The sequence below is a fragment of the Canis lupus genome, chromosome 10, assembly GCF_011100685.1.
Source record: "Canis lupus familiaris isolate Mischka breed German Shepherd chromosome 10, alternate assembly UU_Cfam_GSD_1.0, whole genome shotgun sequence".
Taxonomy (NCBI): Eukaryota; Metazoa; Chordata; class Mammalia; order Carnivora; family Canidae; genus Canis; species Canis lupus.
The window spans coordinates 33,154,339-33,181,809 of record NC_049231.1 but is presented as its reverse complement, the minus strand read 5'-3'; the positions used below and the strand labels follow the sequence as shown (position 1 = coordinate 33,181,809).

Below are 27,471 nucleotides of genomic sequence, written 5' to 3'. Positions count from 1 at the left end.
CTTGGTGTCCAGAGCCAGCTCCCCTCCAGAATGCTACCATGAGTACTTCAGAGAGTGTGTCACCAATCACTGGGGCTTCTCACATCCAGGAATTGGCCCTTTTGAGGACTCCAATTTTAACAGGCCTCATCTTGGCACTGGCGAGTGGGTGACAGGGGGAGTGTTTCCCTTAGTTCCCTGTGTCTGCTGAAAAACGTGTGTGTGTGTGTATGTGTGTGTGCAAGTGCACACATGTGCATGCCCACACACGTGAGAATAACTGGATGTGAATACCTAGCTCGGGAGGGCAGGGCTGGCCCAGAACAACAGCACTTGCTCTTGGTGCTGTGCTCTGGCGGAGGAAGGGGCTGTCGATTTCAGCAGCTGCCGTCCAAAACCAGCCACGGCGGTTGCCAAGGAAAACGTGCCAGAACTCAAGGGGATTAGAAGATCTGAGATGGAGATATTCTGGAGAGTCCTGAAAAGAATTCTGGAGATTTGTACCCAGATGCATCTTTAGATGCGATGTGATGACAAACACCCACCTTGTGCCATCACAGCTCTGAAAAACCTCACAAGCCATTGGGTTTCTACGTGGTGCAGTCGGTGTCTGGAAGGGGTGACGTTTTAATGTTTTGCATTTCTCTGCTGCTCAGGGTTTCCTCAGAAATACCAGCTTTCCATTTCCTCTTAACAATCTGGCTCCCGTTCCTCCCCTTGGATATTTCCCCCTACTTATTTACAATTTAGGGAGCAGCTTTTAAAAGAGCAGTTTGTTGGGACATAAAATATAAAACAAAAATTGAGCATTTCTCCCTGCTGTTTGCGTTTGCTTCTTCCCCATCCCCCCAGCCTCCACACCGTGGCTCCCTTGCCAGTGTGGCTCCTTTTTTAGAATATGTCGCCTAAGGTGTTAACTTGTGATCTTGCCCTTGGCTCTTTGAATTACGAGGAGTCACATTACTTAATCTAAGCTTCAGTTGCTTTCTAGGAAAAAAATGGAGATTAAAATCTTTATTTCTGGGAGTTGTGGTCAGAATTTGATGGGATAATATAGGTAATATTAGACTAGGTGTTCAGTAAGTGCCAGCTTCTATATTATAGAGACAACAATGGGTGGGTGACTACACCAGGCAGAAGGACAAAGCCGTAGGTATAGTCAGCTCTGCTATAACACCACACAGGCATTCCTAAAAATCACTACGTTCTGCAAAACAGCACGATCAAGTCCACAGTTTACTAGAAAAATAAGGGGGCATAACACTCAAAACCTTTCAGTGCACATAAAAAATAGAATCCAATAAAAATGATGGCACAGTTTTGCATATGTTAATTAAATGTTCAAGAGGTGCAGAAATACAATAAATCTGGCACTTCATCTTGGAAAAGACCTGACATTTTGGACGAGGACGTCAGAAAGGCTGCCGCCTGTGAGTTATGGTGAAGCGGTAGAGCGCGGGTTGTCTGGGCAGGTGTAGTACTTCAGCTCACGCGAACAGAAGGAGCTGGTAGGTGTCCGAGGCATGAGCACATGTGAATTTTGCATATTCATGGAGTTTGGTTCAGCTACCCGTGGTTTTCTGCATTCGCCCGATGTTTCTTAGGGAAGAAGTTGAACATAAATAAACACAAAGTTTGCTCTCTGTTCAGATCGTTCCCTAATATATTACTTGCACTAGAACACATGCTTATTTTCCAAACAAGCATTATAGTGGAACTGACTGATGTCGTTGAATGAATGAATGAATGAATGGTAGCTGGTCTACCCAATGGAATAATTATCATGCTACATTGTGGAAAGTGCTTTTGTAGACTTTGGAATTGGATTTCAAAAAACCAGTCTTTTGGATTTTAAAAGTACTACATAGCTATTGCATAGCTTTTAATATCTCCTCCCATAGTGGCTTTCAGGCTGTGCTCAGAAGGTCACCGGGCAAAGGGAGGTAAGCTACAAGAACCTCTGCCCTCCTCCAGTTCATCCAGAACCCTCAGGGTCTTATCTGCTTTCCTTTTTGTTTTTGTTTGAATAAAGGGTTCTGTTGCTAATTTATTGATCTATAAACCACCACCAGTGATTTAGTTGACCAAACTTTGTTTTACAAATGACTTCTAAGGAACGTCTCCTCTATGCAAAGAAAGATAACCCTCAGTTGGTACTACTGGGCTGTGAATACTCTAGAAGTAGTAGAATCTGACCAAGAAATACTCAAGTGGGCTTCAGTCACCATTTTGTCTCCAAACTACTCCACAAAGGCTCATCAGCCGTGGTGCCTTGGGGGGGCGGGGGGCGGTAGGCCCGTCCAGGGAAAATCCAGTTCCAGTCAGGGCAGGTCTCAGACAAAAGCCAATGGGCAGTTGAATTGAATGTGTTTATTATGTTCATGTCTTTTCACGAACACCAACAGCAGTTCTGCAATTCTGTGATTTTCTTCCCTCTTTCTCTCTTTCTCTGTTTTTTGTTATTTTGTTTTTTTTGTTTTTTGTTTTTTTTTAGAGAGCTGGATTGAAAGATGTCTCAATGAAAGTGAAAACAAACGTTATTCCAGCCACACATCTCTGGGGAATGTTTCTAATGATGAAAGTAAGTGCTTGAAATTCATTTTTCCACCATGTCCTAAACACAGCCAGTATCCTCATGGGAAGGATAGTGCTTCTTGAATATTCTCCTGGGGCAAGTCACCTGGAACAAGAGACTCTGAAGCCATTTATGGAATACACTAGACCTTCCCTGGGATATTCTGCAATGGGGAATGCAGTGCAGTCAGGTAAACACGGAAACTGAGCCACAGCAAACACTTGCCCTTTACATGTTCATATTGTCTGAGTCCCCGAACACCCCATTAGAGTGATGCTCCAGTTGGGCAAAGGTGGACCCTAAATGGGAAAGGCCATTCTCTGTGTCCTTGTAGATGCAAGATTAAAGTGGCGTGTCATGGGATTGTTGTTTCAGGATCATGAATGTCTTTGCTCTTTGAAAGTAAAGATTCCTCCCAGATCTTGGACTAGAGAATTGGGAGTTAACAGGAAAATATAAACTGCTGAGTTTATACCTTTCCCTGGGTTATGTCAGACTGGGTCTTCTGCACACCTCATATTAAGAGAGAAGACTAACAGGGACTTGTATTTGCCCCTAAACACTAAAGAAGGGACAGCTTATTGTAAATGTAATTTCCAGCAGGGACAGAGTGTCTCTCTCCCTTGGCTGGTTGGCTGGTAAAATGCATCTCCTTTGTGTGGTTTTCTCAAATCATGGGCCAGGGACCGCCTGCTCCATAAACCCCAGCAGTGTTTGCTGGACATGCCAAACAGCTTTCTTCCAGAGTTTCTTCTGGCACTGTTGTTCTTTCATCACAATTTTGCTTCATTTTATAAAATTGAGATAAGTTGAACTTAAAATTCATACATCTTATGTGGATCATCTGATGAATAACTTTTTCTCTTTCATTTTGTATTTCCCTGTGTAACCACCACCCAGAAAAGAGACAGAGCATTTCTAGCACCCCGAGAGGTTCCCTCATGTCTCATTCCTGTTTATAATTTCTGGCCTGAATTTTATCACTATCATTTGGTTTTGCCTGTTTTTGGAACATTATATAAATGGACTTATAGAGTCCGTATTCCTTTTGTACATAGCTCTTTTCACTCAATGTAATATCTGTGAGATGCATCCACACTGTTATTTGTAGCAGTACTTTTTCATTGCTATATAGTATTGCATTGTGTGCATATACCGCAGTTTACACATCCATTTAAATGCTGATGGTACTTAAATTGTCTTAAGTTTTTAATTATTTCTTAAGCATCTCTGAGCATTCTTTGCCTTATTGTGCTAAAATATATATATAACATAAAATTGACCATTTTAACCATTTTAAGTGTACAATTTGGTGACGTTAAGTAAATCCACTTTGTTGTACAACCATCACCACCATCCATCTCCAAAACTTTTTTCATTTTCCCAAACTAAAACTCTAACAATAACTCCCCATTCTTCCCATCCCTGCCTCCCAGTCACTGGCAACTCCTATTCTACTGTCTATCTTTGTGAATTTGACTATATAAATGGAATCACATAGTATTTGTTTTCATGTAAGTGGCTTATTTCACTTGGCATAATATCTTCAGGGTTCATCCATGCTGTAGCATGTATCAGGAATTCCCTTCTTTTTAAAGGCTGGGTGACATTCCATTTTATGTGTATACTGCATTTTGTTTATCTGTTCATCCTTTGATAGACATTTGAGTTGTTTCCACCTTTTGGCTCCTGTGAATAAGGCTGCTGTGAACATGGGAGGACAAATATCTGTTCAAGTTCCTGCTTTCAGTTCTTTTGAGTATGTACCCAGGAGTGGAATTACTGGAACATATGGTAATACTATTTTAAATGTTTTGAGGAATCACCGTACCATATTCCTCATGGACCATTCTGCGTTCCCACCAGTAATACACAAAGGTTCTGGTAGCTCCACACTCTTGCCAGCACTTGTTATTTTCTGTGGGTTTTTTTTATTTTTTATTTTTTTGTGGGTGCCAATTGTTTTTTTAAATTGAAATATAGCTAACACACAATTTGTTTCAGGTGTACGACATAGTGATTACACAACAATATACATTACAAAATGCTCACCATAGTTAAGGGTAATACCATCTGTCACCCTACCATCTGTATTCCCTACCATCTGTATACCATCTGTAATCCATACACTGTACTTTTCATCCCCACAACTTACTTATACCTGGAAGTTTACATCTCCCCCACCTACTTTAACTTTGTTCCACCTCCTCCCCTCTGGCAACCACCGTTTGTTCTCTGTATTTATGAGTCTGTTTCTATTTTTTGTTTGTTTTGTTTTTTAGATTTTTTTTTTTTTTTTTATTTATGATAGTCACAGAGAGAGAGAGAGAGGCAGAGACACAGGCAGAGGGAGAAGCAGGCTCCATGCACCGGGAGCCTGACGTGGGATTCGATTCCGGGTCTCCAGGATCGCGCCCTGGGCCAAAGGCAGGCGCTAAACTGCTGCGCCACCCAGGGATCCCTGTTTTTTAGATTCTATGTATAAGTGAAATCATATGGCAGGTGCAGATTTTAGTGTTATCCCAGAATGATTTATTTTTTAATTTTTGATTTATTTTTAAATTCAAATTTACTTAATTAACATATAGTGTATTATTAGTTTCAGAGGTAGAGTTCAGTGATTCATTAGTCTCATATAACAACCAGTGCTCATTACATCATGTGCCCTCCTTAATGCCCATCACCCAGTCACCCCATCCTCCCTCCCCTCCAGCAACCCTCAGTTTGTTTCCTATAATGAAGAGTCTTTTATGATTTATATCCCTCTCTGATTTCATCTTTTGTTTTTCTGTCCCTTCCCCCCAAAATAATCCTGTTTTGTTTCTTAAATTCCACTAATGAGTGAGATCATATGATAATTGTCTTTCTCTGACTTATTTTGCTTCCATCCTAATACATGTAAAGTGGCATCTCATGGTTCACATTGTATTTCCTTAGTGATTAGTGATGTTGAGCATCTTTTCATGTGTTTAGTCATCATTCATATATCTTCTTTGGAGAAATGTCTGTTCAAGTCTTTTTACCGATTTTTTAATTGAATTATTTGTTTTTTATTGTTATTGAATTGTTGGAGTTCTTTATATATTTTGCATGTAAACCCCTTATCAGATATATGATTTGCAAATATTGTCTTCCATTCCATGGGTTGCCTTATACTCTGTTGGTTGTGTCTATTGATGCATAGAAGTTCTTAATTTTGATGTAGCCCAGTGTATCTGTTTTTCTTTTGTTGCCTGTGCTTTTGATGTCATAGCCAAGAAATCGTTGTCAAGTCTAACACCAGGAAGCTCTTCCTGTATAAGAGTTTTATAGTTTTATCTCCCATGTTTAGGTCTTTGATCTATTTTGAATTAATTTTTGTGTACAACATAAGGTAAGGGTCCAAATTCATTTTTTTGCATATGAATATCCACTTTCCAGCACCATTTGTTGAAAAGATTATCTTTTCTTCATTGAACAGTCTCAACACCCTTGTTAAAAATCATTTAACCAGATGTGAGAGTCTATTGCTGTTCTCCCTATTCTATTCTTTTCATCTGTATATCTATCCTTAGGCTAGCACCACACTATTTTGATTACTGTAGCTTTGTGCTAAGCTGTGTATATGTGTGTATGTAAGTGTGTGATCTTGTCTACTTGCTCTGACCAGGCGTTCCAGGACTATGTTAAATAGAAGTGACAGAGGTCAGCATCCTTGTCTTATTTCTGATCTTAGAGGAAAAGCTTTCAGTCTTTCACCATTGAGTATGATGTTAGCTATGAGTTGTTCATATGGCCTTTCAATGTGTTGAGATAGTTTCCTTCTATTCCTATTTTGTTGAATTTTTTTATCATGAAGGGATGTTAAATTTTGCCAAATGCTTTTTTTTTGCATCCATTGAGATGATCATGTGGCTATACTGTTAGTATAGTGTACAATGTACACCAGTATACCAGTTAGTATAGTGTTACATAGTATAGTGTACATTGTTCGATTTTCCTATGTTGAACCATCCTTGCATTCAAGGAATAAAAGAACACGCACCTGGTCATGTACCTGGTGTACAATCCTTTAACACACTGTCGAATTCTGTTTGCTAGTACTTTATTGAGGACTTTTGTATTAATATTCATGAGGGCTATTGATCTGGAGTTTTCTTTTCTTGTAATGTCTTTGTCTGGCCTTGGTACCAGAGTAATAATGCTGGCTTCATAGAATGAGTTGGGAAGTATTCCCTCCTCTTCTGTTTTTTGGAAGGATTGGTGAGCATTCATATAAATATCGCCTTTGTGATTTGCCTGTTCACCTCCTTTGTCTGTTGGTTTCTTCTTAAGTTGTGTTGTGTCCCTTTCCTTAATGATCCGTAAGGGTTATTTTTATATTCTTAGTAGGAGGCATTTGTCAGCTAAAAGTATCACAAACATTTCTCAGTTTGTAGTCTGCTTTTCATTCTCTTAGTGGTATCTTGTGGTGAACAGAAGTTCTTAATTCAAATAACACTCAGTTTATCAGTGTTTTCCTTTTGTAATTAGTGCTTTTTTGTTTTGTATTAAGAAATCTTTGCCTACCTCTGGGTCATTAAGATATTTTTCATGTTATTATCTAAAAGTTTTATTATTTACCTTTTACTTTTATATCAGAGGACCATCTGCAATTTTTTGTATATGGTGTGAGGGAGGAGTCATAGTTCTTATTTTACTTTTAATTTTTGACTGATAGAGTACCTTTTGTTGGAAAGAATCCTTTACCTGTAAATCAGGAGCTCATATACATGTGGATCTAATGTCTTGACCTTTATTCTGAACCATTGACCTGTTTGTCTATTTTAGAATCTATAAGATTCTTTAAGATTGTTTTGGTTAATTTAAATTCCTAACATTTCCATACAGATTGTAGAATCAGCTTGTCCCTCAGGTATTTTGACTGGGATCACACTGAATGAGCAATCAATTTGGGAAGAATTGACATCTTACCAGCATCAAATTTCCTGTCAATGCAGAACATGAGAGACTCCTAACTCTGGGAAACAAACAAGGGGTGGTAGAAAGGGAAGTGGGTGGGGGGTGGGGGTGACTGGGTGACAGGCACTGAGGGGGCACTTGCTGGGATGAGCACCGGATGTTATTCTATATGTTGGCAAATTGAACACCAATAACAAATTTAAAAATTTTTTTAAATTTTCCTGTCAATGTATGTGGCCTCAGGCCTCCATGTATTAAATGGCCTTTAATTTCTCTCAGCAGCGTTTCATAAAATTTAGTGTAGAGGTTTTATGCATCTTTCATTAGATTTATTCCTAGGTAATTAATGTTTTTTAATGCTGTTGTAAGTAGCAGTATTTAAAATTTTTTCCTAATTGTTAGTTGCTAGCATATGAAAATACAGTTGATTTCTTAGATCATGACCATGTCCAACCACTTTGCTAAATTTGTTTTTTAATTATGAGTTTGCTTTTAAAAACACTTCCTGTGGACATAAGCATGTCACTTGAGAATAATGATAGCTTTCCATCTTCTTTTATAGTCTTTATATTATTTTTCTGTGCTTTAGAGACCTTTGTGCAATGTTGAGTTGAAGAGGTGATAGTAAACATCCTCTCCTGTCCCTGACCTAAGGAGAAAAAGGATTTTGTGTTCCACCACTGAACATCATGCTTACTGTGAATTTTGTTTGCAGGTATTCATGATCAAATCTCTAGTTTGCTGAGAGACTTTTCCTGAATGTGTGTTGACCTTTATTAAATGTGTTTTCTGCATCTGTTGAGATGATTGTATGTTTCTCTCCTTTATTTCTAGTTATGTGGTGAATTACATGGATTAAGTTTTGAAAGTTAAGCCAATCTTGCATTCTTGGCATAAATGGCACTTGGACAGAAGTATTATCTTTTTAATCTATTTCTGGGTTGGATTACTTGTTTCGTCTAGAATTTTGGTATCTATTATTTATAAGATTTTATTAGCTTCTGATTTTTCTTTCTTACAATGCCCTTCTCAGATTCTGGTGTCATACAGGCCTCCTAAAAAGAGGTGGGAAGTTTCTTCTTTTTCATTTCTTCTGAAGAGTTTGTGTAAGATTGGCATTACTTACTTCTTAAATGTTAAAAGAATTTAACATTTCCACTGGATTTGACATTTTCTTTGAGGATTATTTTATTACTTGGTTTGTTAGCAATAATAGCAAACTGTTATTTTTAAGGGATTAATTTTGTCTAAAGTTTGAAATTTATTTATATGACATTGTTTAAACTTTCCTTTTCTTTTTCTCATCACACCCAGAATGATGTCTCCCTCTCATTTCTAATATTGACAATCTGTGTTTTCTGTTTTCCTAAATCACTTCTTCCAGAGTTTTTCAATTTTATTAGTCTTTTCAAAGATGCAACCTTTAGCCTTGTTTTTATCAACTGACATCTTTTTTCTATTTCATTTTCTCTGCTCCTCTTCTGTATCTTGCATCCTTCCTTCTACTATCTTTGAGTTTAACTTTTTGTCTCTTTCTAGCTTTTGAGACAGTCTCTTAGATCATTGATTCTAACCTTTTCCATAATGGGCATTGAAGGTTACAAATTTTCCTCTAAGCACTGATTAAATGTATCCCATAATTTTTCTGATGTCCTACTTTCATTATCATTCACTTAAATGCATGTTCTAATTTCTATTGTGATTTCTCCTTTTTCTCCTGGTTTACTTGGAAATCCATTGCTTAGTTTTCCAAACATTTGGTTATTTCTGTTATTGGTTTCTATTATAATTCCATCTTGGTCAGAGAATGTATTCTGTACAACTTCAATATTTAAAATTGTCTAGACTTGCTTTTTGTCCTGACAGATGGTCTATTTTGGCAAATGCCCGTGTACACTTGTGAAGAATGTGTATTCAGCAGATATTGGATGAAGTCAGACAGATAAAGTTGTCAATGGTATATCATTTTTCATCTTCCTATTTCCAACTTTTCTGAATTAAGGTTTTTAATATGTGTTTTTAAAAGTCCAGTCTGATCGTCTGTATCTTAAATTGTAATATTTACATCATTTGAATGTAATGCACTTAAATTAAATTACATTGTTGGGTTTAAAATCAACAAACTTACTTTAATTTTGATTTGTCCCATCTGTCTTTATTTCTTTATTCTTTCCCTTTTGCTTTTTTGGGAGAGATGATGCAGTTTAACAATTTTTCTTTGATGTTTTCCTCTGCTAACTTTAAAATGACATATTCTTTTCAGGTGGTCCTCTCATGTTCACCTTACATTACCCCTTCTCCCATTTCCAGCCCAGTCATGAACATGCTCACACTTTAGCCCCATTTACCTCTGTCTGCCTTCTGTACTATTACCTTTATGCATTTTACTTCTACGTGTTTATTATTGTTGTTTTAAACAGTCAATATTTCTTTATATTTATCCACATATTTACCTTTTACAGGGCTCTTGATTTATGTCAGCAAGTCTGTGTTTCCACCTGGGATCAGCTTTACTTAAATCCAAATAAACTCTTTTGGTATTTTGTGTAGTGCAATGCTGTGTAGTATAGAGCATGAAAATCATTTTTATTTTACCTGTATTTTTTGAAGGACATTTTTGCTGGATCTAGGATCCTAGGTTGGTAAGTTTTTTCCTGCTTTCAATGCTTTAAAGTTGTCATTCCATTGTCTTCTGGTTTCTAAAATGTAGTCATCAGACTTATTTTTACTCCTTTGAATGCAATGTGTCTTTTTGTCTCTGGCTGCCTTTAAGATTCTTCTCTTTGTGTTTAGTTTTCAGCACTTTGACTACAAAGTATATAGTTAAGGTTTTCTTATACTTTTTCTTCTTGAGGTTTACTGAATTTCTTGAATCTGTGGATTGTTTTTCATCAAATTGGTAAAATTCTTGACTATTGTGTCTTCAAATATTTTTTCTGCCCCATTTTCTCTTACCTGCTTCTGGGACTCCAGTTATGTGAATACTAGACCTTTTGACTGTACCTCCTGTGTTTCTTATGCTCAGCTCTGATTTGTCCATGTTTCTTTCTTTATACCTCAGTTTGGTGTTGTCTGTTGACTTCCCTCTCAGTTCTCAAATCTAATTTTCTGGGGATCCCTGGTGGCTCAGTGGTTCAGCACCTGCCTTTGGCCCAGGGCATGATCAGGATCATGATCCTAATCCAGGGAGTCCCAGGATCGAGTCCCGCTTTGGGGTCCTGCATGGAGCCTGCTTCTCCCTCTGCCTGTGTCTCTGCCTCTCTCTCTCTCTCTCTCTCTCTCTCTCTCTGTGTGTGTGTGTGTGTGTGTATGTGTGTGTCTATCATGAATAAATAAATAGAATCTTTTAAAAATTAAAAAAATCTAATTTTCTGCTATGTCCAGACTAATATTAAGTCTATACAAATTATCTAAATTTCGGACATTGTATTCTGTCTTCTACGGTAGATGTCCATTTGATTTTTCTTTTTTCCCCAAATCTCAGTTGATATTCCCCATTTTCATCTGATTTGTCCATCATTTCCTCTATTTTGACCATCTTTTTCTCTGTCTTCTTAACCATATTGACCATGGTTTTGTTTCGTGGCCTTTTGGCTAAGATCAAGTGTAAAGTCCTGGTAACTGTAACTTAACTATAATGTTTGAGTCATCTCTGGATTAATGTCTATGACCTGATTTTTTTCTTTGGATTTCAGGGTTTTGGTCCTGTTTTTCAGGATGCCTTATAGTTTTTGATTTGATGCTGATATTAGAGATATAAAGTTAGAGAGTCTTTGAGTGAATTATGTTAACTTCCTCTGAAGGGTGTTAAACTTTTTTCCAGCAGACTGATTAGAGAACCAACAGGTCTCTTCAATCCTGTCAAGTCTTGGTGAAGTCTGATCTGTTATAGTCTTGTCTGTGCTACTAGGATGCAGTTTTTACTCCTAACTCAGAGCCTTTCTGGGTCCACAGCTAAAAGCTCTGGGTGCTGACCAACTTCCTTTACCTGATCCAGCTTGAACTCCAACCTTTGACTCTGCCACTAATCAGTGGTTAGTTGATCAGTTCTTCAGACTCTAAGTTGATGTTTTCTCCTTGGGTTTTTGGTTTCTTACTCTCTGCACGAGTGAGTAAACTAAAGATTTGAGGGAAATTATAACACAGGTGAGTATGTTTCCTTCTCTGTGACTCTTCTCTCTGGAACAGTGCTCCTTAGGTCTGAGTCACTTGTCATCTCCAACTCTGACTTCAGCTCAACCAACCACACTCTTTGCTTGGGTTCTGTTTCCCAGTGAGGCAGTTGAGAAGCATCCCCAGGGAAAATTTAGGGTGAAGTGGAGGGCACATCCTGTGCTTCCTTTCTCTCAAGGCCTGTGGCTCCTCTAGTCCTACCTGCATTGATTGCCCTCTGATGTCTTCAAATAGCTGTCCTAGCTTTTACAGTTGTTTCAGTGAACGTACTAATCCACTGCAAGCGATCTCACCATGGGGAGACTAAGAGTCTGGTTAACACCGATGTTAGACAGGGAAATTTAGACTTGAATTGGTAAAGTGACTTTCTAAGATTGCTCAGAGAGTCAGTGCCAGTGCCAGGTCTAGAGTGGGGGCTGCCTGACTCCTATCTGGATAAAAGAACAAAGAAGTTGCTGTCCACATGTTGTTTTTGTTTTTAAAACACAAAAGTTACATTTAAAAATATATCCCCTGGCTGTGAGTCAGTCATGTGTGTGTATTTTTGGAAAATCTAGGAAAAAATATATGAGGAAGAAAAATAATTGCCTCTAATCTTACCATCCAGGGGCAACCACTCCTGATACCCTCTGGTCTTTCTTCTTCAGTATATATTGTTAAGCAAACTTATATATGTATATGTTTATAGTGACAGGTATATATGGCTGTCATCTACTAAGCCACAAGTGCTCTAATTCCATGACCCCATTCAAATCTCACAGTGGTCTTAGGATGCCTCTTATAATGAGCCTCATCTTACATATTTGAACACTGAGGCTCGAAGGGGTTAAGTAATTCACCCAATGTATGTGGCTAGTAAGTGGTAGAGCTAAGATTTGAACCCTGGTCTGTCCATCTGCCTTTGAACATTAGTCATTTAGTCTTTGCAGACTAAAGACTTTTCTGTCTCTCAGAAGGCAGTACTTCAAAGACCTGCCATTGAGGATTTTATAACTTGTCCATAGGAATACCAAGACCAGAGCTAAGAGTGCTCATCACCCGTTTTCAGTAGCTGATGAGCATACCAGTACTTGTCTGTGCCTTGTTATGTCTTCTGCTTAGAAGCTCCATGAGGACAGGAATGCTGTGGGGTTCTCTATTGTAATCCCAGGGCCTGGTACATAGAGGGGGCTCAGGAGGTGGTTGAAATTTTTTAAAATATGAGGAAGAACCCATCAGATTTAGTATTTTAAAAATGCTTTGGATTGTAAGGAGGCTGACAGTGGTTTAAACAATGTGGATATTTATTATCTTATTTAACTAAAAGATGGGAGGTAAGATTCCAGCTCAGCATCATCCAGGACTCAAACTCTATGTGTCTTTATAAGTCTTTCCAGATTGTTGGCTTTTGTCCTCATGTTCATATCTTGTGGTCACAAAATAGCTGCTTTAAATAATAGGCATCAGGTCCACATTTAAGACAGGTGGATGGAGAAAGGGGAAGTGCCAGTTAGCTTTCCTCTTATGTGTCTTACTCTTACCAGAAAACAACAAACTCTTTCCTAGGAGCTCCCGGTAGACTTTTTTTTTTTTTTTAACAATGTTTGTGTTGAGAATGCTATCCTTTGTAGCTTGAAAGGAAGGATAGGTGACTGAATATTTGCCAAAATAATAGAAAAAAATGAATTACTCTTAATGGTTGCACAGCCTCAGGCCAGATCCAGCCCACCTTCTGTTTTATACAGCCCAGAATCTAAGATGCTTTCATTTCTGTTTTATTTTTAATTGTTAAAGAGTAGAGGAAAAAAATGAAGAATATGTGACAGGCATCATCTATGGCCCCTGAAAGCCTAAAAATGTTACCATCTGGCTCTTTACAGAAAAAGTTTGCCAGCCCCTGGCTTGGACAAGTAAGGATTTTCCTCTAGGGCTGTCCCTTCATTGCCCTGAATAAATCTGGGTTTTACTAGTAAGCAGGAAAAAAATGAAAAATTGGCTATTTGAGTGGCTAGCAAAAGTGTCTCCTAGAGTTTATGTCTGAACCAGGCGAAGAAGGTAGAAATGCCTTCCCAGAGTGATGTGAGAGACATTAACATCCCACCTGATGAGAAAGATTTCTCCCAGTGGCCTGAGTAATGGCTTGACATTAGCACCAGGGGTCCTGGTTAAGTGAAATGGAGTGGGATAATAATCCATTTATTAGCTTAGAATTTAAAAACTGAGGCTCAGAGAAGTTATTTGCTCAAAATCATTACTCTTAGGTAATGCTAGAGTCATTAACTGCTACCCACGTCTTCTGACTTCTATGTAGTCCTCTTCCTATTATGCCATTTTTAGCAGCTCAGAAGACAGGGATTTAATTGAGCAACAAGAGCTTCAGTGAGCATGAGGATATGGGACCTGAGATATCTTGATGGAACGTAGTTGAGAAGAATAACCTGGATCAGTGAGGTCAAGCCTTAAATGCCTGATGAGAGAAGATCTGCACAGGAGTGGATGAGTTATTTACCATAATTCAGCTCTCATAAATGCCCATTTCCAATCTGAACAAATTGCATTTTCTCTCAAGCATTATTAGTGGGTTTTTACGTTTCTGATGACATACTCACCAACATAGAGGGAGACTTTGAATGTAAAGCATCGTCAGGTCAGGACTGTTTAGAGCATCGTGTCCAGTGAGATGAGCCAAGAACACGGATTGAGAAGAATTGTATGGGTGGAATAGAAGTTCCTGCAGAAGATTCCCTGAGCACTTACTGCATACAGGACTATGTAGATAATCCCAAGTTATACAAGGAAGGAAAAAGCAGAGCGTCAGTATTAAATTAGAAACTGAAGTAAATATTATTCAGTATTCACTGATATATTGACTATCATAGTAACATATTTATTCAATACTAAATACATTCAGCATCAGACAGTATGCTAGGCATGATCACAACTACAATTTCCTTTAATCCTTAGGGAGGGAGGTATTTCTACAGGCAGATGAGGAAACAGATTCAGAGGTTGTGGCACTTACTCAGTGTCATAGCAAGTAGGTGGCAGAGTTAAGACCCAAAATTAGCACGGTCTGATTTTACAGCTTTCTCTCTTCCTACCACATAAATAGCCTGTTTTGTGGATCTGTGCTCTCCAGGAATTTTTAATCTAAAAGGGAAGCTCAGGCCCACTCTTGAATAATAATAAGAGACTGTATGTAATCGATTCCATTTGAATGAGGCAAGGTGTTCTATCTTGGCTCACCAAGTGTGCTTCTGGGCTCCAGCAAACTTCACTGGAAGCTTGTTGGAAATACTTGTTAGAATCTCAGGCCTACTCCAGACCCACCGGAACATGCTTTGCATCTTAACATGACCCCCAGGTGATTAGAATGCATGTTAAAGTTGGGAAAGGTCACAGGTTGGAAGGTGACTAGGGAAGCATCTTGGAGGAGATGGCATTTGTATTGGGCCTCAGAGAATCCATGTGGTCCCTTTAAGTGGTGATGGTAGAGGGCTTTTTTTTTTTGTGGCAGAAAGCCACAAAAAAAGATTTTGAGCTTGGAGAGGTTGTTGACTTGAGAGAGGTTGAAAGATCGTGGGACACCGGGCTGGGGAGGTGAGTTTGGGCCATATTATTGAGGAACTTAAATTCTAAATACAGGGTTTGGAATCTGATAGCTAAGATGCCTCTGAGGGAGGTGGGTGGAGGAGTGACAAATCAAAGTGGCATTTTCAGAAGGTTAACATGGAGATTATTCCATGCAGATGGATTAGAGCCAGGACACTTTGGAGGCTTCCACCTAGTCCAGGCTCAAGGGGATGAGGCTATAGTGCAGGGAGATGGATTAATAGGATGGAGAGGATTGGAGAGATGAGAATAGGTCCCTATGGCAGGGAGCCAGTGGGATTCCTTTGGGATTCCTGTTGGCCTCCTTGCAAAATAGAACAAGTTCAGTTCAATGTGACCCAGATGTACCCAAATCCCTCACCATCTAATTCAGTGACTCCAGCCTCTATCTTGTATCCTACATGGGAGTCCAGAGTCTGCCCTTTATTCGAAAGGGTTACTAACTATGTGTGTTGGGGAGCTGGGTGGAGGTGTGGAAAGGGGCTCCTATTTCTCCAGAGACAGTCCACAGTGTGTCCTGTTCCCTCCCCACTTTGGCGGTTCCTTCCTGGCTATTCTGTCTCGCCTGCGTCACTCAACATGCAGCCCTCACCAGCACATCATGACTGTTACCGACTGTCCAGTGGTGACGGAGGATTCATACAGCACAAGGCAGGAGAAAGTTGGCATTAGTGGCATGGTGGCATACAATTGGGGTTGCAGCAGGTCATGGTTTCATGTAACTCATCACTATCCTATTAAAATCTCCTCACATTGCAGGGCTGTATGGTACCTCTCTCACCCCTCTCTGCTCACTTGGCATGTCAATTTATTATCCAGTTTGAGATCTTGTAACTTCCTAAGATGGCTTTTAAAGAAGGGGCAGTGTAACTAAACTTTATCATATTCCCACCGAGTTGTGGACAAAGCCCCCTGCCAATAGCAGAAAGGCATTCTGACAAGTCCCAGAGCAAGAGCAAGGGTACAGGCAGAGTGAGGAGTCCCGGGAGCTGGGGGCAGGGGGTGGGGGGAGAGGGTGGCCTTCACAGGAAGTCCTCCCATGGTGACTTTTAACACTCTGATGGCCCTCATGGGGTGTCTGCTGCAGTGTTCATCCTAGCTGGGAAGCAAAGTGCAAGATTGCTGGCGGCTGATGAGGCCACGGTTTAAGACAACCCCCAGACTCCTCCCTTTCCTCAGCCAACCACTCTGGCATCACAGGCTCCCCTTCCTATCCTCCTTCCTGTCTGTCTGTCCTCTCCTCCCGCTGTCACCTGTGCTTGGAGCACACTGCCAGGGCCCCTCTGTACTTCTGCTTAGTCCCTCCATGGGCTGTAACTACCTGAGGGCAGGGGAGCATGCTTAGTTGTGTCACTGACTATAATAGGGCCTGGTACATAATGGGTGCAGAGTGTTTGTTACGTAAATGGATGTTAGAACAGCAAAATACTGTAAAGTCACTCCAGGTTTTGAGTATTCATAATTTGTTTGCAGTTTCTGGCATTCCAGGACCACTTAACCCTATGAATAGATACTTCCTTCAGATACTCCCTCCCTAATAGAGGAGCTTTTAATTTGTCCACACTTAGAGTACTTCATATGTTCCAAAATTAAAATGCCTTAAAGGTATTCCTTGAGAAGCCTCGGTCCCACCCCTATCTTCCCACCCCTCTGCTCCCTAGAGGTGCATGTTTTTATTTGTTTGTTGTGTATTCCTCCAGTATTTTGTTTCTTTATGCAAATAAAAATTCCAACATATGTTCTTTTTTGGCACTTTTTAATATTTATTTATTTATTTAGATTTTCATTAGTGTATTTGGCAAATCTCACAAATAGCATGCATAATACATCAGTATATAGCTCTCATGTCTTAAATCCTAATATAAGTAATTTTTATTTTTATTTTTTGTATATTTTTTATTGGAGTTCGATTTACCAACATACAGTATAACACCCAGTTTAAAAAAAAAGAGAGAGATTTTATTTTTAAGTAATCTCTATGAAACCCAATGTGGGGCCTGAACCCACAAGCCAGGGCCAAGAGTTGCATGCTCCAGTGACTGAACCAGCCAGGCACCCCGTTTTTTTTGCCACTTTCTAACCTAGAAAAAGAGAGCAGCTCATATGCATTTTGCTGTGGCTTGCTTTTTTCACTTAATAAGAAACCCCGGGGTGTCCCATATCATCAGTAAACGCAGAGAGCATCCTCATTCTTTTCTTGTTTTTCATCTTTTTTTCCCCCAGTTGTGTAGCTTTCTGCTGTGAGGATGTATCGTAATTTAGTTCACCAGATGAGCGCCGGGTGTTCTGGATCTTTACCATTACAGACAAGCTGCAACGACTAACCTTGCGTTTGGTCATTCCTCGCGTGTCCACGTGTAGCTGTGGGCTCTGTTCCCAGACGTGGGACTGTGGGATAAAGGGCCTGTGGGATTTCAGGAGGTTCTGCCAATGACCTCCTCAGGGGGAGGCACCATTTCTCACGCACCCCCCACGAGGTGGGAGGGGACCTGCTTCCTGAAGCTTCGCAGCAGAGTTGTGTGGTCGAGGTTTGGATCGTTGCCAATCGGATTGAGAAATGGTATTTTAGGGCAGTTTTCATTTTCACTAATTGAGATTAATCATCTCTTCACATCTCAAGAACATTTGTATTTTTTCCATCAACTGTGTGTCAGATGCTTTGCCTATTTTTTTCCTCTTGGTTCTTAGTCTTTTCCCTTCTGATTTTATTGGTGCGCTCTGCGGTGGGAGATGAGATAGTTGTCTGTGGCATGAGTGCAATTTTCCCAAGCACATTATTATCTTTCTACTTAAGGTCTAGGGTTTTTTTCATCCCCATATAGAAGTTTTGGATTTCTTACGTAGGAAAATTTACCAATATTTTCTTTTATGGCTTTTGGGTTTTGTATCAAAATTTTGTATCAAAAAGAAAGACTTTTTCTTGCTCCAGGGTTCTGAAGGAATTCACCCCGAGGAGTTAAAAGGAGGCAGGTGTGGGCCCCCTCAGAGCAGTGCTGCCAACATCACAGTCTTGTTTGGGACTTAGCCCTGTTCCCACGGGGAAAAGGGTTTACTGCCAGGGGCTGATGCCCACTGCCAAAGGCCTAGGTCCAGACACCCTGATCATCAGCTGGTGTCCTTCGTAGTGGCAGGGAAGGGGCTGGATAAAGGGAAATGAAATGTTTGGCAGCCCCATGTTTCCAACAGGTGAGGTCTGGCCAGGTGCAGTCAGGTTAGTGTAATGAAAGGAAATAGAATTAGAACTTTGAAGTGAAATTTGAGACTTACATAAACTTGAACCTTTCCTGGGACTTGAAAAGAAGTAATTAATTTAGAAACTTTCTCCCTCAGTATTAAACTCTGCCACACTGGCTCCAGGCAGGAAATAGTCTAGAATGGGCTCCCAAATATCGTGAATTCAATCAGCAGATATTAGGCAGATAATATGTTCCCTAAGATGTTTAGTGCAGTATTAGAGGTTGCAAGAGAGTGAGGCTCATAATGTTTGGGTTCAGAAAGTTTCTTTTATTTTTTTTTTAAGATTTTATTTATTAACTCATGAGACACACACAGAGAGAGAGGCAGAGACACAGGCAGAGGGAGAAGCAGGCTCCCTGCAGGGAGCCTGATGCGGGACTTGATCCCAGGACCCCGGGGTCATGCCCTGAGCTGCAGGCAGATGTTCAACCATGGAGCCAGCCGGGGGTTCCAGGAAGTTTCGATGCTAACTAGACTGGGCCTTCTGTCTCCACCACTAGCTGGTCGACCTCATACAGATTGCTTCCCACTTCTCTGAACCTCCATTTCTTTCTCTGTAAAGGGGGACAATATTAATAATCAGTCCTAAAATTGATTAAGCACTAAGTGTGCCTCAAGCCCTGTATTTGATGTTTCATGTACATTAAGCCATCGGTCTTGGTCAGCTCTGAAAATTCAATTCAGAGAAGTAAAGAATGCCCGGCACATTATAAATCCTCGGCCAAGATTCTCTGGGAGTATTATTATTTGTATGCTTATGAAATCAGATGGGTAGGCATAATTTCATTCATTCATTCATTCATTCATTCATTCATTCATTCTACAAATACTTCGGGGGCCCGGCCCAGGGTGGATACTGGAGCCACAGTGGCAAGGCAGTCTGTGCTCCACGGAGCTTACCAACTAGCAAGGCAGGCAGGCTGGCGGGCAGGCAGTGGCCACATCCCGTGAGGACTTTGCTAGGGGCCAGCCAGGGTGCGGGGAATGCCAGGAGGAGCAAAGAGCCCTGTCCCAGAGATCGGGCTTGCCAAACGTGGCCTTCTGGACAGGATGGGGATCCAGGTGCGTTGCCCCTCCAGAAGAGTATTCTAGTACATACTATATTGTTACTATTACAGTAATAACTGTTATAACTGTCATGGTAATAGGGAATACTTAGGTAGCATGTATCTTGTGCCAGCAGTGGTTAATTAATCCTTACAATATGTGCCTGGTGTTTTTATCCCTGTTTTTTCAGAAAGGAAATTAAGGTACCAAAAGGTTGTTTGAGGTCACACAGCTGGCAAGTGCTGGAGCCTGGAAATTTGGCCTCTGAGTTTCTATTGAGAGGTGGATCCACAGAGGGAACGGAGGTTCTCGCCACGGGGAATTGGACTGAGATTCCCACAGTGTGTTTGGAGGCCACAGAGGGAGAGCAGGACAGAGTGGCAGTGAGCAGCATCCTGCCGTCTGGTTTTAAGCAGACGGCTGCTCTCTGGCTCTGGTAGGATGAGCAGGGTGGGTGTTGAGAATGAATGGCCCCGCCTGTGCTGTGAGTGCCTCCAGGACTCTTGCTGGCCTGAAATTATGGGGTGAATCTTATTTGGCTTGAGGCTTTTTTGCCTGTTAAAAAGAAAAAGCATTTGGCAGAACCAGTTCCTAAAGTTTCTATCAACCATGGTTATTTCCTTCTCCTAAAAATGTGCTCTCCTGTCCCCGTCACCCAGATGGCCCCAGCCCCTCCTTCAGCTACCAAGGCTCAAGTCACATCCCACATTTGGTGCTGCTCTACAATCCTGGATTTGCCCTTACATTTTATTTGCTGATAATTTGACTCTGAACTTAAGAGAGCAGAGACCATGTCTGTCTGTCTTGCCCTTTCGCCCCTGGCACAGGGCTGAAATGAATTGGATGAATGAATGAAATGAGTAACCAGCACTTCTGGCGAATTGGGATTGACAGCTGTCAAATAGGGGAAGCCCGGCTGTGACACACACACCACCCCCTTTTGGAAGAAAGAAGCTGGACATTCAGACCCTGAGCACAGAGGCCCTAGTGGTCTAGACAGGGGCCTGCAGAGGTGGAAGGCACTTCTCTGATGACTAAGCTGGTGGGCATAGCATTCTTGGGAGGAAAATGGTGAGGTGGCGTACAAAAACTGATGCATGTGCCTGGCTTAAGTACTTGGCCAATAAGTGCTATTATTATTGTTACGGTATTCTTAATGTGTCTAGTTTTTAACATATATTTAATTTTCAACCCGTCCTTGTGACGGGTAATTTCAATGGCCCTGTAAAGTGACCACTTACAAATGAAGAAAAATGAGGGGTTTGCTTGGTCACAGCCAGGAAGTTTTGGCATTCATTCTAGAACATAGATCTTTTGATATCTAGTCCAGCTCGACTGAAATGCTGAAATTTAAAGAAACAAGGGGGAAAAGTCTGCCAGTTCTAGTGGGAGTAGAAATGTTCATTGTGGTCCAGTATAAGATAAGAGGGATATTTAGGTTGCATATATGCTTTTCCTTGTTTAAAAAAAAAGCTCAATTTATCCTGTTTTTTAATGTAAACTTTTATTAATTTTCAATTATTGGCTTAGTATAATTCCTAGGAATTGGGTTGTGAGGTCAAGTGACTGGACATTGTAGATGGCTCTCAACATTACTGCCAACTTGCTTACCAAAAGCTTTGTACGAGTTAACCCTACCTTCAGAGAAGTATTTGACTGTCAGTTTTACCACTTAAGCACCAGGATTGGGGATTATCATTACTTAAAATTTTTGTTACTCTCAGAGATGTAAAGTTGTGCCTCATTATTATTTTCTTATTTCTTTGTGAAAAACTGAGGTCAAGAATTGTTTTTTATGTCTGTCTATATTCTTGTGAGATTCATGTATTCATGCTCCTTATTATGCTATTTATTTTTCAAAGATAGTTTGAAGACATTTGTGGAAGGCCGACTCAACTATTTAAGTGCTGAGTGGAAGGCCCTGGTAGGAGAAAACAGAGGGATGACTGAGATACCATCCGTCCCTGCCTTCTTAAGTAGGATTCTGAAGTTGGAGAGATGGATGTGGCTAAACTGTCCAACTGAGAGACTAGTAATGGGTTGTAGAAGAATGCCTGGCTGGGAGAGTATCAGGGGAGGCTTCAAAGAGGTAGTGTCATTTATTCTAGGCTGGAAAGGCTGAGAAACATTTAGAAGGAACTCTAGGTTGACAAAGCACATGAGCAGGTGTAAAGCCCATGATGTCCTAGGGCCGTAACTTTGTCCCTGAGAACATTTAGTGCGATGTTAGGATGGTTTTGGCGGCAGGGAAGAGATATCAGATGAAAAGAGATGTTATCAACTAAGAAAATTTCATTATCTCACAAAACAGAGATGCAGCTGTTTTAGGGATCGGCTAATCAGGCACCACATGACACTCAGAACCCCCAGTCCTCCCCCTTCCCTCTCTACTACCTCAGTGTGGATTTCGCCTGCTGGGTGCTCACTTCCCAGTTGAAAGCTCGCTGCCTCACTATGGTGTCTGCTCAGCCATGTTCAGACACAGGATAGGCCAGACCATCCCATCTGTTTGTTTGTTTGCTTTTGCATAAAACAAAGATACTCGTTTTTTCACAGTTTTGGAGGCCAGAAGTTCAAAATCAAGGCCTCCAATTCCTTTTTATTAGGGAAAAATATCCCTGAAGCCTCCAGAGAGCTTCTCCTAAGTCAGATAGGTCAGCACCATGTCACCTGCTGCAACTACCCTATCAGTGGCTCGATGGGTAGATTTAAATTAACATTCACCTCTCTCTATGATTTGAGGGAGAATCCCCCTCCTTGAGCGCATGGTGCCCTCTAAACTACAATTCTGTTAATAAAGAAAAAGCTGAGTATATACAGTCATTGCATAAGCAACAGCAGCATCTGCCATTGTACTTATCAATAGACACATTAATCAGAATTATAGCAAATATTTTCTGAACTCAACTTTATTAAGCTAATTTAAGAATTTCTTTTCATTAAGCATATTTCATTTTCTTCTACTTTCATTTTTGTTTTCCTTAAATCTTTTTTATGGATACAGATTCTTTTCCACATAAAATTTATGCCACGGATTTATTTTGCTGACCATTTTACATGTTCTTAATAAATTTCATTGATTACATTTGTAGGTTTTGACATCATTAATTTTCTTTTGAGACTGCTATCCACACCAGTCTTATTGGGTCAAATTTTATGGATCAAGAAATTTTATGTTGACTATTTCTATCAATAATCTTTATTAGGAATTGGATGAGGCTAATTATATGTATTTCTTAGTTAATCCATGATTAAATTGTAAGCAGTTATTCTTAGATGCAAAGATCCATCCATTGTTCAGAGTGCTGTGTTTCAAAGTCCACAAACCAGAACCTTACAGTCCAAATCTGGCCTGATGCCTGTTTTCATAGGGCTTATGCTAAGAATGGTTTTTACAGATTAAATATTTGTAATATGTCCAATGGTAGAGAATATGAACTTTGAACCCCAGTTGAGAAAACTGTTGCTTCCTCCCCCAAAACAATTTCATTATTCTTATTAGTAGACCTATATTACAAAACTGGACTTAATTACTTACTATTATTATATTTTGAATTTTATCTATAAAAGCTTTGTGGAAATTTGCTTACTCTCTTATGATATAAATAGGACATGATATTTTTAATTTTGCTTCTTGGCCCCCAAACCTTAAAATATTTAGTATCTGGCCCAGGAAAAGTTTGCCAGCCCCCTGCTCTGTGACAGCACTATCCTGATTCTTCTGGGCACTTACACTCCCCTATCCCTTACCCCACACGGTTCCATGGGGGTTACCTGGAGCAAATGGTGAGTTCTTAACATCAGAATCATAGTCAGGTGTCCAGCTGCAGTTGGAAAATAGTAAATTGGGCGAACACAGTCATATTGCTCAGTGTTAAAGAGAGACAGCTCTTCAACTCTAATGAATTATGTCAAATAAGAATGCAACGTGCTCTACGAGTTTTCTGTACAAGTCCGTTTCCAACCTTTTTCCTTATTCAAGCAATGTCGGAAGAGTCCAATTTTCATTGCTTTCAAAGCATCAGTATCTGAGAGAACCTTGGGACAGTTGAAAGGCCCTTTACTTTTCCTACTGAAGGTCTCTCCTTTTTCTTTCCTTTAACAGATGAGGAAAAAGAAAACAATAGAGCATCCAAGCCCCACTCCACTCCTGCTACTCTGCAATGGTAAGTTCGTTTTCAGCAAGTCCTGTCTTGATGGGGCACTCGCCCAAATGTTGCTTCCTCCCGGTGGAGCAGGGTATCACCGGGAGGTTTGCCATTGCCATGAGAACTTGACATCCAATAGCCCACATGCAATCAATTTAATTTGCAGCTCTGTGTAAAATACTCAACTTAGATCCAGCCTGGAGATTTGGATTTTCCTATTTATTGTATTTTGAGGTAGATTTTGTTTTCCATCCCCAAGACACTGGCAAGGACTGGATCCTACATGGATGTTATTAAGTGATTTAATGGAATCCATTGTTACAGTTAATAACATTGCAGCAAATTATAGAAACATAGGTCTTGTTCACCCCTCCCAAATGAGCCTTCAATGGATTAATGCTTAATCACAACTATACTACAATTATTTTAACATTAATAACATGAACAAGCATTTTCTACTTCTGTGGCTTTCTTTTTCATGTTTTGAATTCCTACGCTTGGTGAAATATTTAATGGTTTGAGTGGTTGCTCTCATATTTGAGGTTTACAGGTAAATTCTCCTCTAAGAGCTTCTTCACTTAGAAATCATGTTGTGACTTTGAACACCAGAGCTGTCTATGCCTGAGATTCATCCCTCAAACATCCTGTCAGTTAGGGCTATTCTAGCAGCACAGAGCAGCAAACCTGAGGGGATTAAGGAAGGAAGGGGAGGGGAGGGGAGGAGGAGTGGAGAGAGGAAAGCATGGAGAACTATTATGTGCCAGACTCCATGCCAGGCACTTCCTATAGTGCCTCGTGCCTGGTCTCATTCTCATGATTCTCTGACATTGGCATTGTTATGCCCATTTCACAGATGAGAAAAATAAAGCTTAACCAGTTAAGTCATTGCCTGAATATACAGAGAGCCACACATGGCACAGGCAGGAACCTGACCGGGTCTCTTCAACTGCAAAGCCCCTGCTTTGGGAGAAAGGAAGACTCGGGATGGATGAGAGGAGAAAACAAATGAGAAGAGGAAGCAGATGGGCTTTAATGAGCAAATCACATTAGATTCTCCTGACTAATCCACACACAGGTGGGAGGAAGACAGCACCAGGGGGAAAGCGATCAGGAGTGTAACTCAATCTCCTCTAACAAGGGTCTCAACAGTTGGCCTGCTTGGCTGCGAGGAGAGCAAGGGTTGTTTCCAAGAGCTTGATTTCCAGATTTTGGCTTGTTTCCATCGTTTTGTCCCTATATTCTTTTTCTCATTGCATTTGCTGCTTTCTGCTTTCTTTAAAATTCTACTCTACTTCCCCAGTCAGGCCTCTGCCGGCACCGTTCCCCCCAGACTATGGCCACACAAATTCCCACAATGCCAGGGCATCTAACGAGGCAATCATACAAAGGGCTTTGGGCACGGGAGTTTCTAGAAATGCAAAGAATTGGCAGACACTTGGACTTTAACAACCTGAACACGTTGCACATTTCAGAATATAAAATGTGAAGGGGAGTAGAAGAAAATCACCTTATTCATGCCTATTTTTCTATGATTCTCAGCATCTGCCTGACAGTGGTGAGGCAGTAGACAGTGCAGGTTCTTAAGTCAGACTGTCAAATTAACGCCCAGCTGTGCCATGCCCCAGCTGTGTAATCTTGGATGAGGTCCTCAACCTCTCTGTGCCTCAGTCTGTTCATCTGTAGAATGGGGAGAGCAGTAGTATCTAACTCCTGGCGGGGAGGGGGTGGTCATCAAGAGGAAACAAGTTCTTATGGGCAAAGTACTTGAAGCATCTGGCTTCACATTCTGCTAAGTACGACTCCCTAGGAAGGATTCAGACTCAGTAACCAACCTCCCAGCAGTGAGGAAGGATGCCTCATTCCTTGGATTTAACCTGACACACACCATAGGATCTGGGGCTCCCTCCAGGATGGGAGGCAGGCAAGGCTTGTTCAAGGAACCACAGCAGGCAGCTAGTGTGGAGCACAGAGGGTAAGAGGAGAGTTATAAAGAGGAGGTGGGAGAGGGAGCCAAGGAGAGGATCTGTAAACAGGAGGGAAGAAAAAGGAGAACATTTCTCTCTCTCTCTCTCTTTTAAAGATGTTGTTTGTTTATTTAGAGAGTAGGGGAAGGGGCAGAGGGAGAGGGAAAGAAAAACTCTCAAGCAGACTCCATGCTGTGCAAGGACCCCACCAGGGCTCAATCCCACAACCACTCAGATCAAGATCTGAGCCAAAACCAAGAGTTGGGCACCCCACTGTCTGAGCCACCCAGGATCCCTGACATTCCTCTCAAATAAGAACAGGGTTGGACGTCTGGTGACTCAGTTGGTTAGACTGAGGCTCAGGTCATGATCCAAGTCTTGGGATCAAGTCTGGCATCAGGCCCCCTGTTCCACGGGGAATCTCCCTCTCCCTCTGCCCTTTCCCCCACTCGTGCACTCTCTCGTTCTCTCTCTCTCTCTTTCTCTCAAATATATAAATAAAAAAAAAGAACAGAGTCATGCTTGAAATCATGGTGGAAGACACGTGACCTCCTATATAAAGTCGCACATGAGTAAAATTTTCAGAGTGTAGTTTCAGTACAAATGCTTAGCCTCAAAAGGGACTGGATGCAGCCTCCATTTCACCAGGGAAAGTGACATCATTCAGACTGCGCTCCCTTTCTGCTCTGGCCACCAGCGAGTTCAGAGCTAAAGCTGATGTTCATGTACTTTTCCACCTCTTTCCTTTGTCTGATTTTCTTCTCTTTTTCTTTTTAAGATTTTATTTATTTATTCATGAGAGACACACAGAGAGAGAGGCAGAGACACAGGCAGAGGGAGAAGCAGGCCCCATGCAGGGAGCCCGATGTGGGACTCGATCCTAGGACTCCAGGATCAAGCCCTGGGCAGAAGGCAGGGGCTAAACCGCTGAGCCACCAAGGGATCCCTCTTCTCTTTTTTTTTGTTAGCTTTTTAGAAAAAAGCAAGATACAAATACATTCGATAAATACATATTTTGTTTTTATTTCCTTTTATTTGCACAAGTGATGTTTCCTTGTTTAAAAACCAAAACATCATTGATAAGGTCAACGTATGTTCTCCATTGTAGTTCCTGCCTCTCCTCCAGGGCAACCCTGTGACCAGCAGAGAGCATGCATGTGTGTTTCCAGTCTCTTGCCTATGCATTTACTTGCTTATGTACCAACAGAAGTTTCTGAATTGTGATTTTCAAAATTTCATGTTTGCGCCTTTCCAAAAAGAATGCAGACATATCACACTAGAGATACTGTCCTACAACCTGTCACACTGTATTGATCCACAACTGGCTCATTCCTCACTGGAGTGTCCCGAAGCCATACCCATGTGAGTCCTTGGAGAACAACCTCATTTTTTCTGCTGTGCATAGTTCCATGTAAAACAGCAGCAGATAGATTTCACCACTTTCCTCTTGATGGACATTTAGTTTGTGTCCAAATCTCATCTTTGCCCTACAAACAAGGCTGCAAAGAACATCTTCATCTTTGCCCCCTTTGCACATCTGTGGGGATGTTCTCCACGTCAATGTCAAGATGTGGAAGTGTTGGGTGCCCAGAAAATGTTAATGGGACTAAAATTTGCCTGCTAAATGGCTTTATCATTTTATGTCTTCACCCACAGTACAAAGTACTTTTAAAAAATAATAGTAATGGGCACCTGACTGGCTCAGTTGGTTAAATGTCTGACTCTTGATTTGGGCTTAGGTCATAATCTTAGGGTCATGAAATTGAGCCCATCAGGCTCCATGCTGGGTGTGGAGCCTGCTTGGGACTCTTTCTCC

At 40.8% G+C, this 27,471-nt stretch overlaps 1 protein-coding gene across 4 annotated transcripts in view; it reads left to right on the top strand.

The window, feature by feature from the left end:
* RFX4 (regulatory factor X4) overlaps positions 1-27,471 on the top strand; it is a 162,553-nt gene that overhangs the window by 27,496 nt on the left and 107,586 nt on the right. For 3 of the 4 annotated variants that reach the window (XM_038550787.1, XM_038550786.1, XM_038550788.1), the window contains exons 2-3: positions 2,474-2,560; positions 23,649-23,709. In XM_038550787.1, the coding sequence (XP_038406715.1) occupies positions 2,474-2,560; positions 23,649-23,709 (148 nt within the window). The remainder of the gene's footprint in view (positions 1-2,473; positions 2,561-23,648; positions 23,710-27,471) is intronic. The other variant, XM_038550789.1, reaches the window with a different exon arrangement.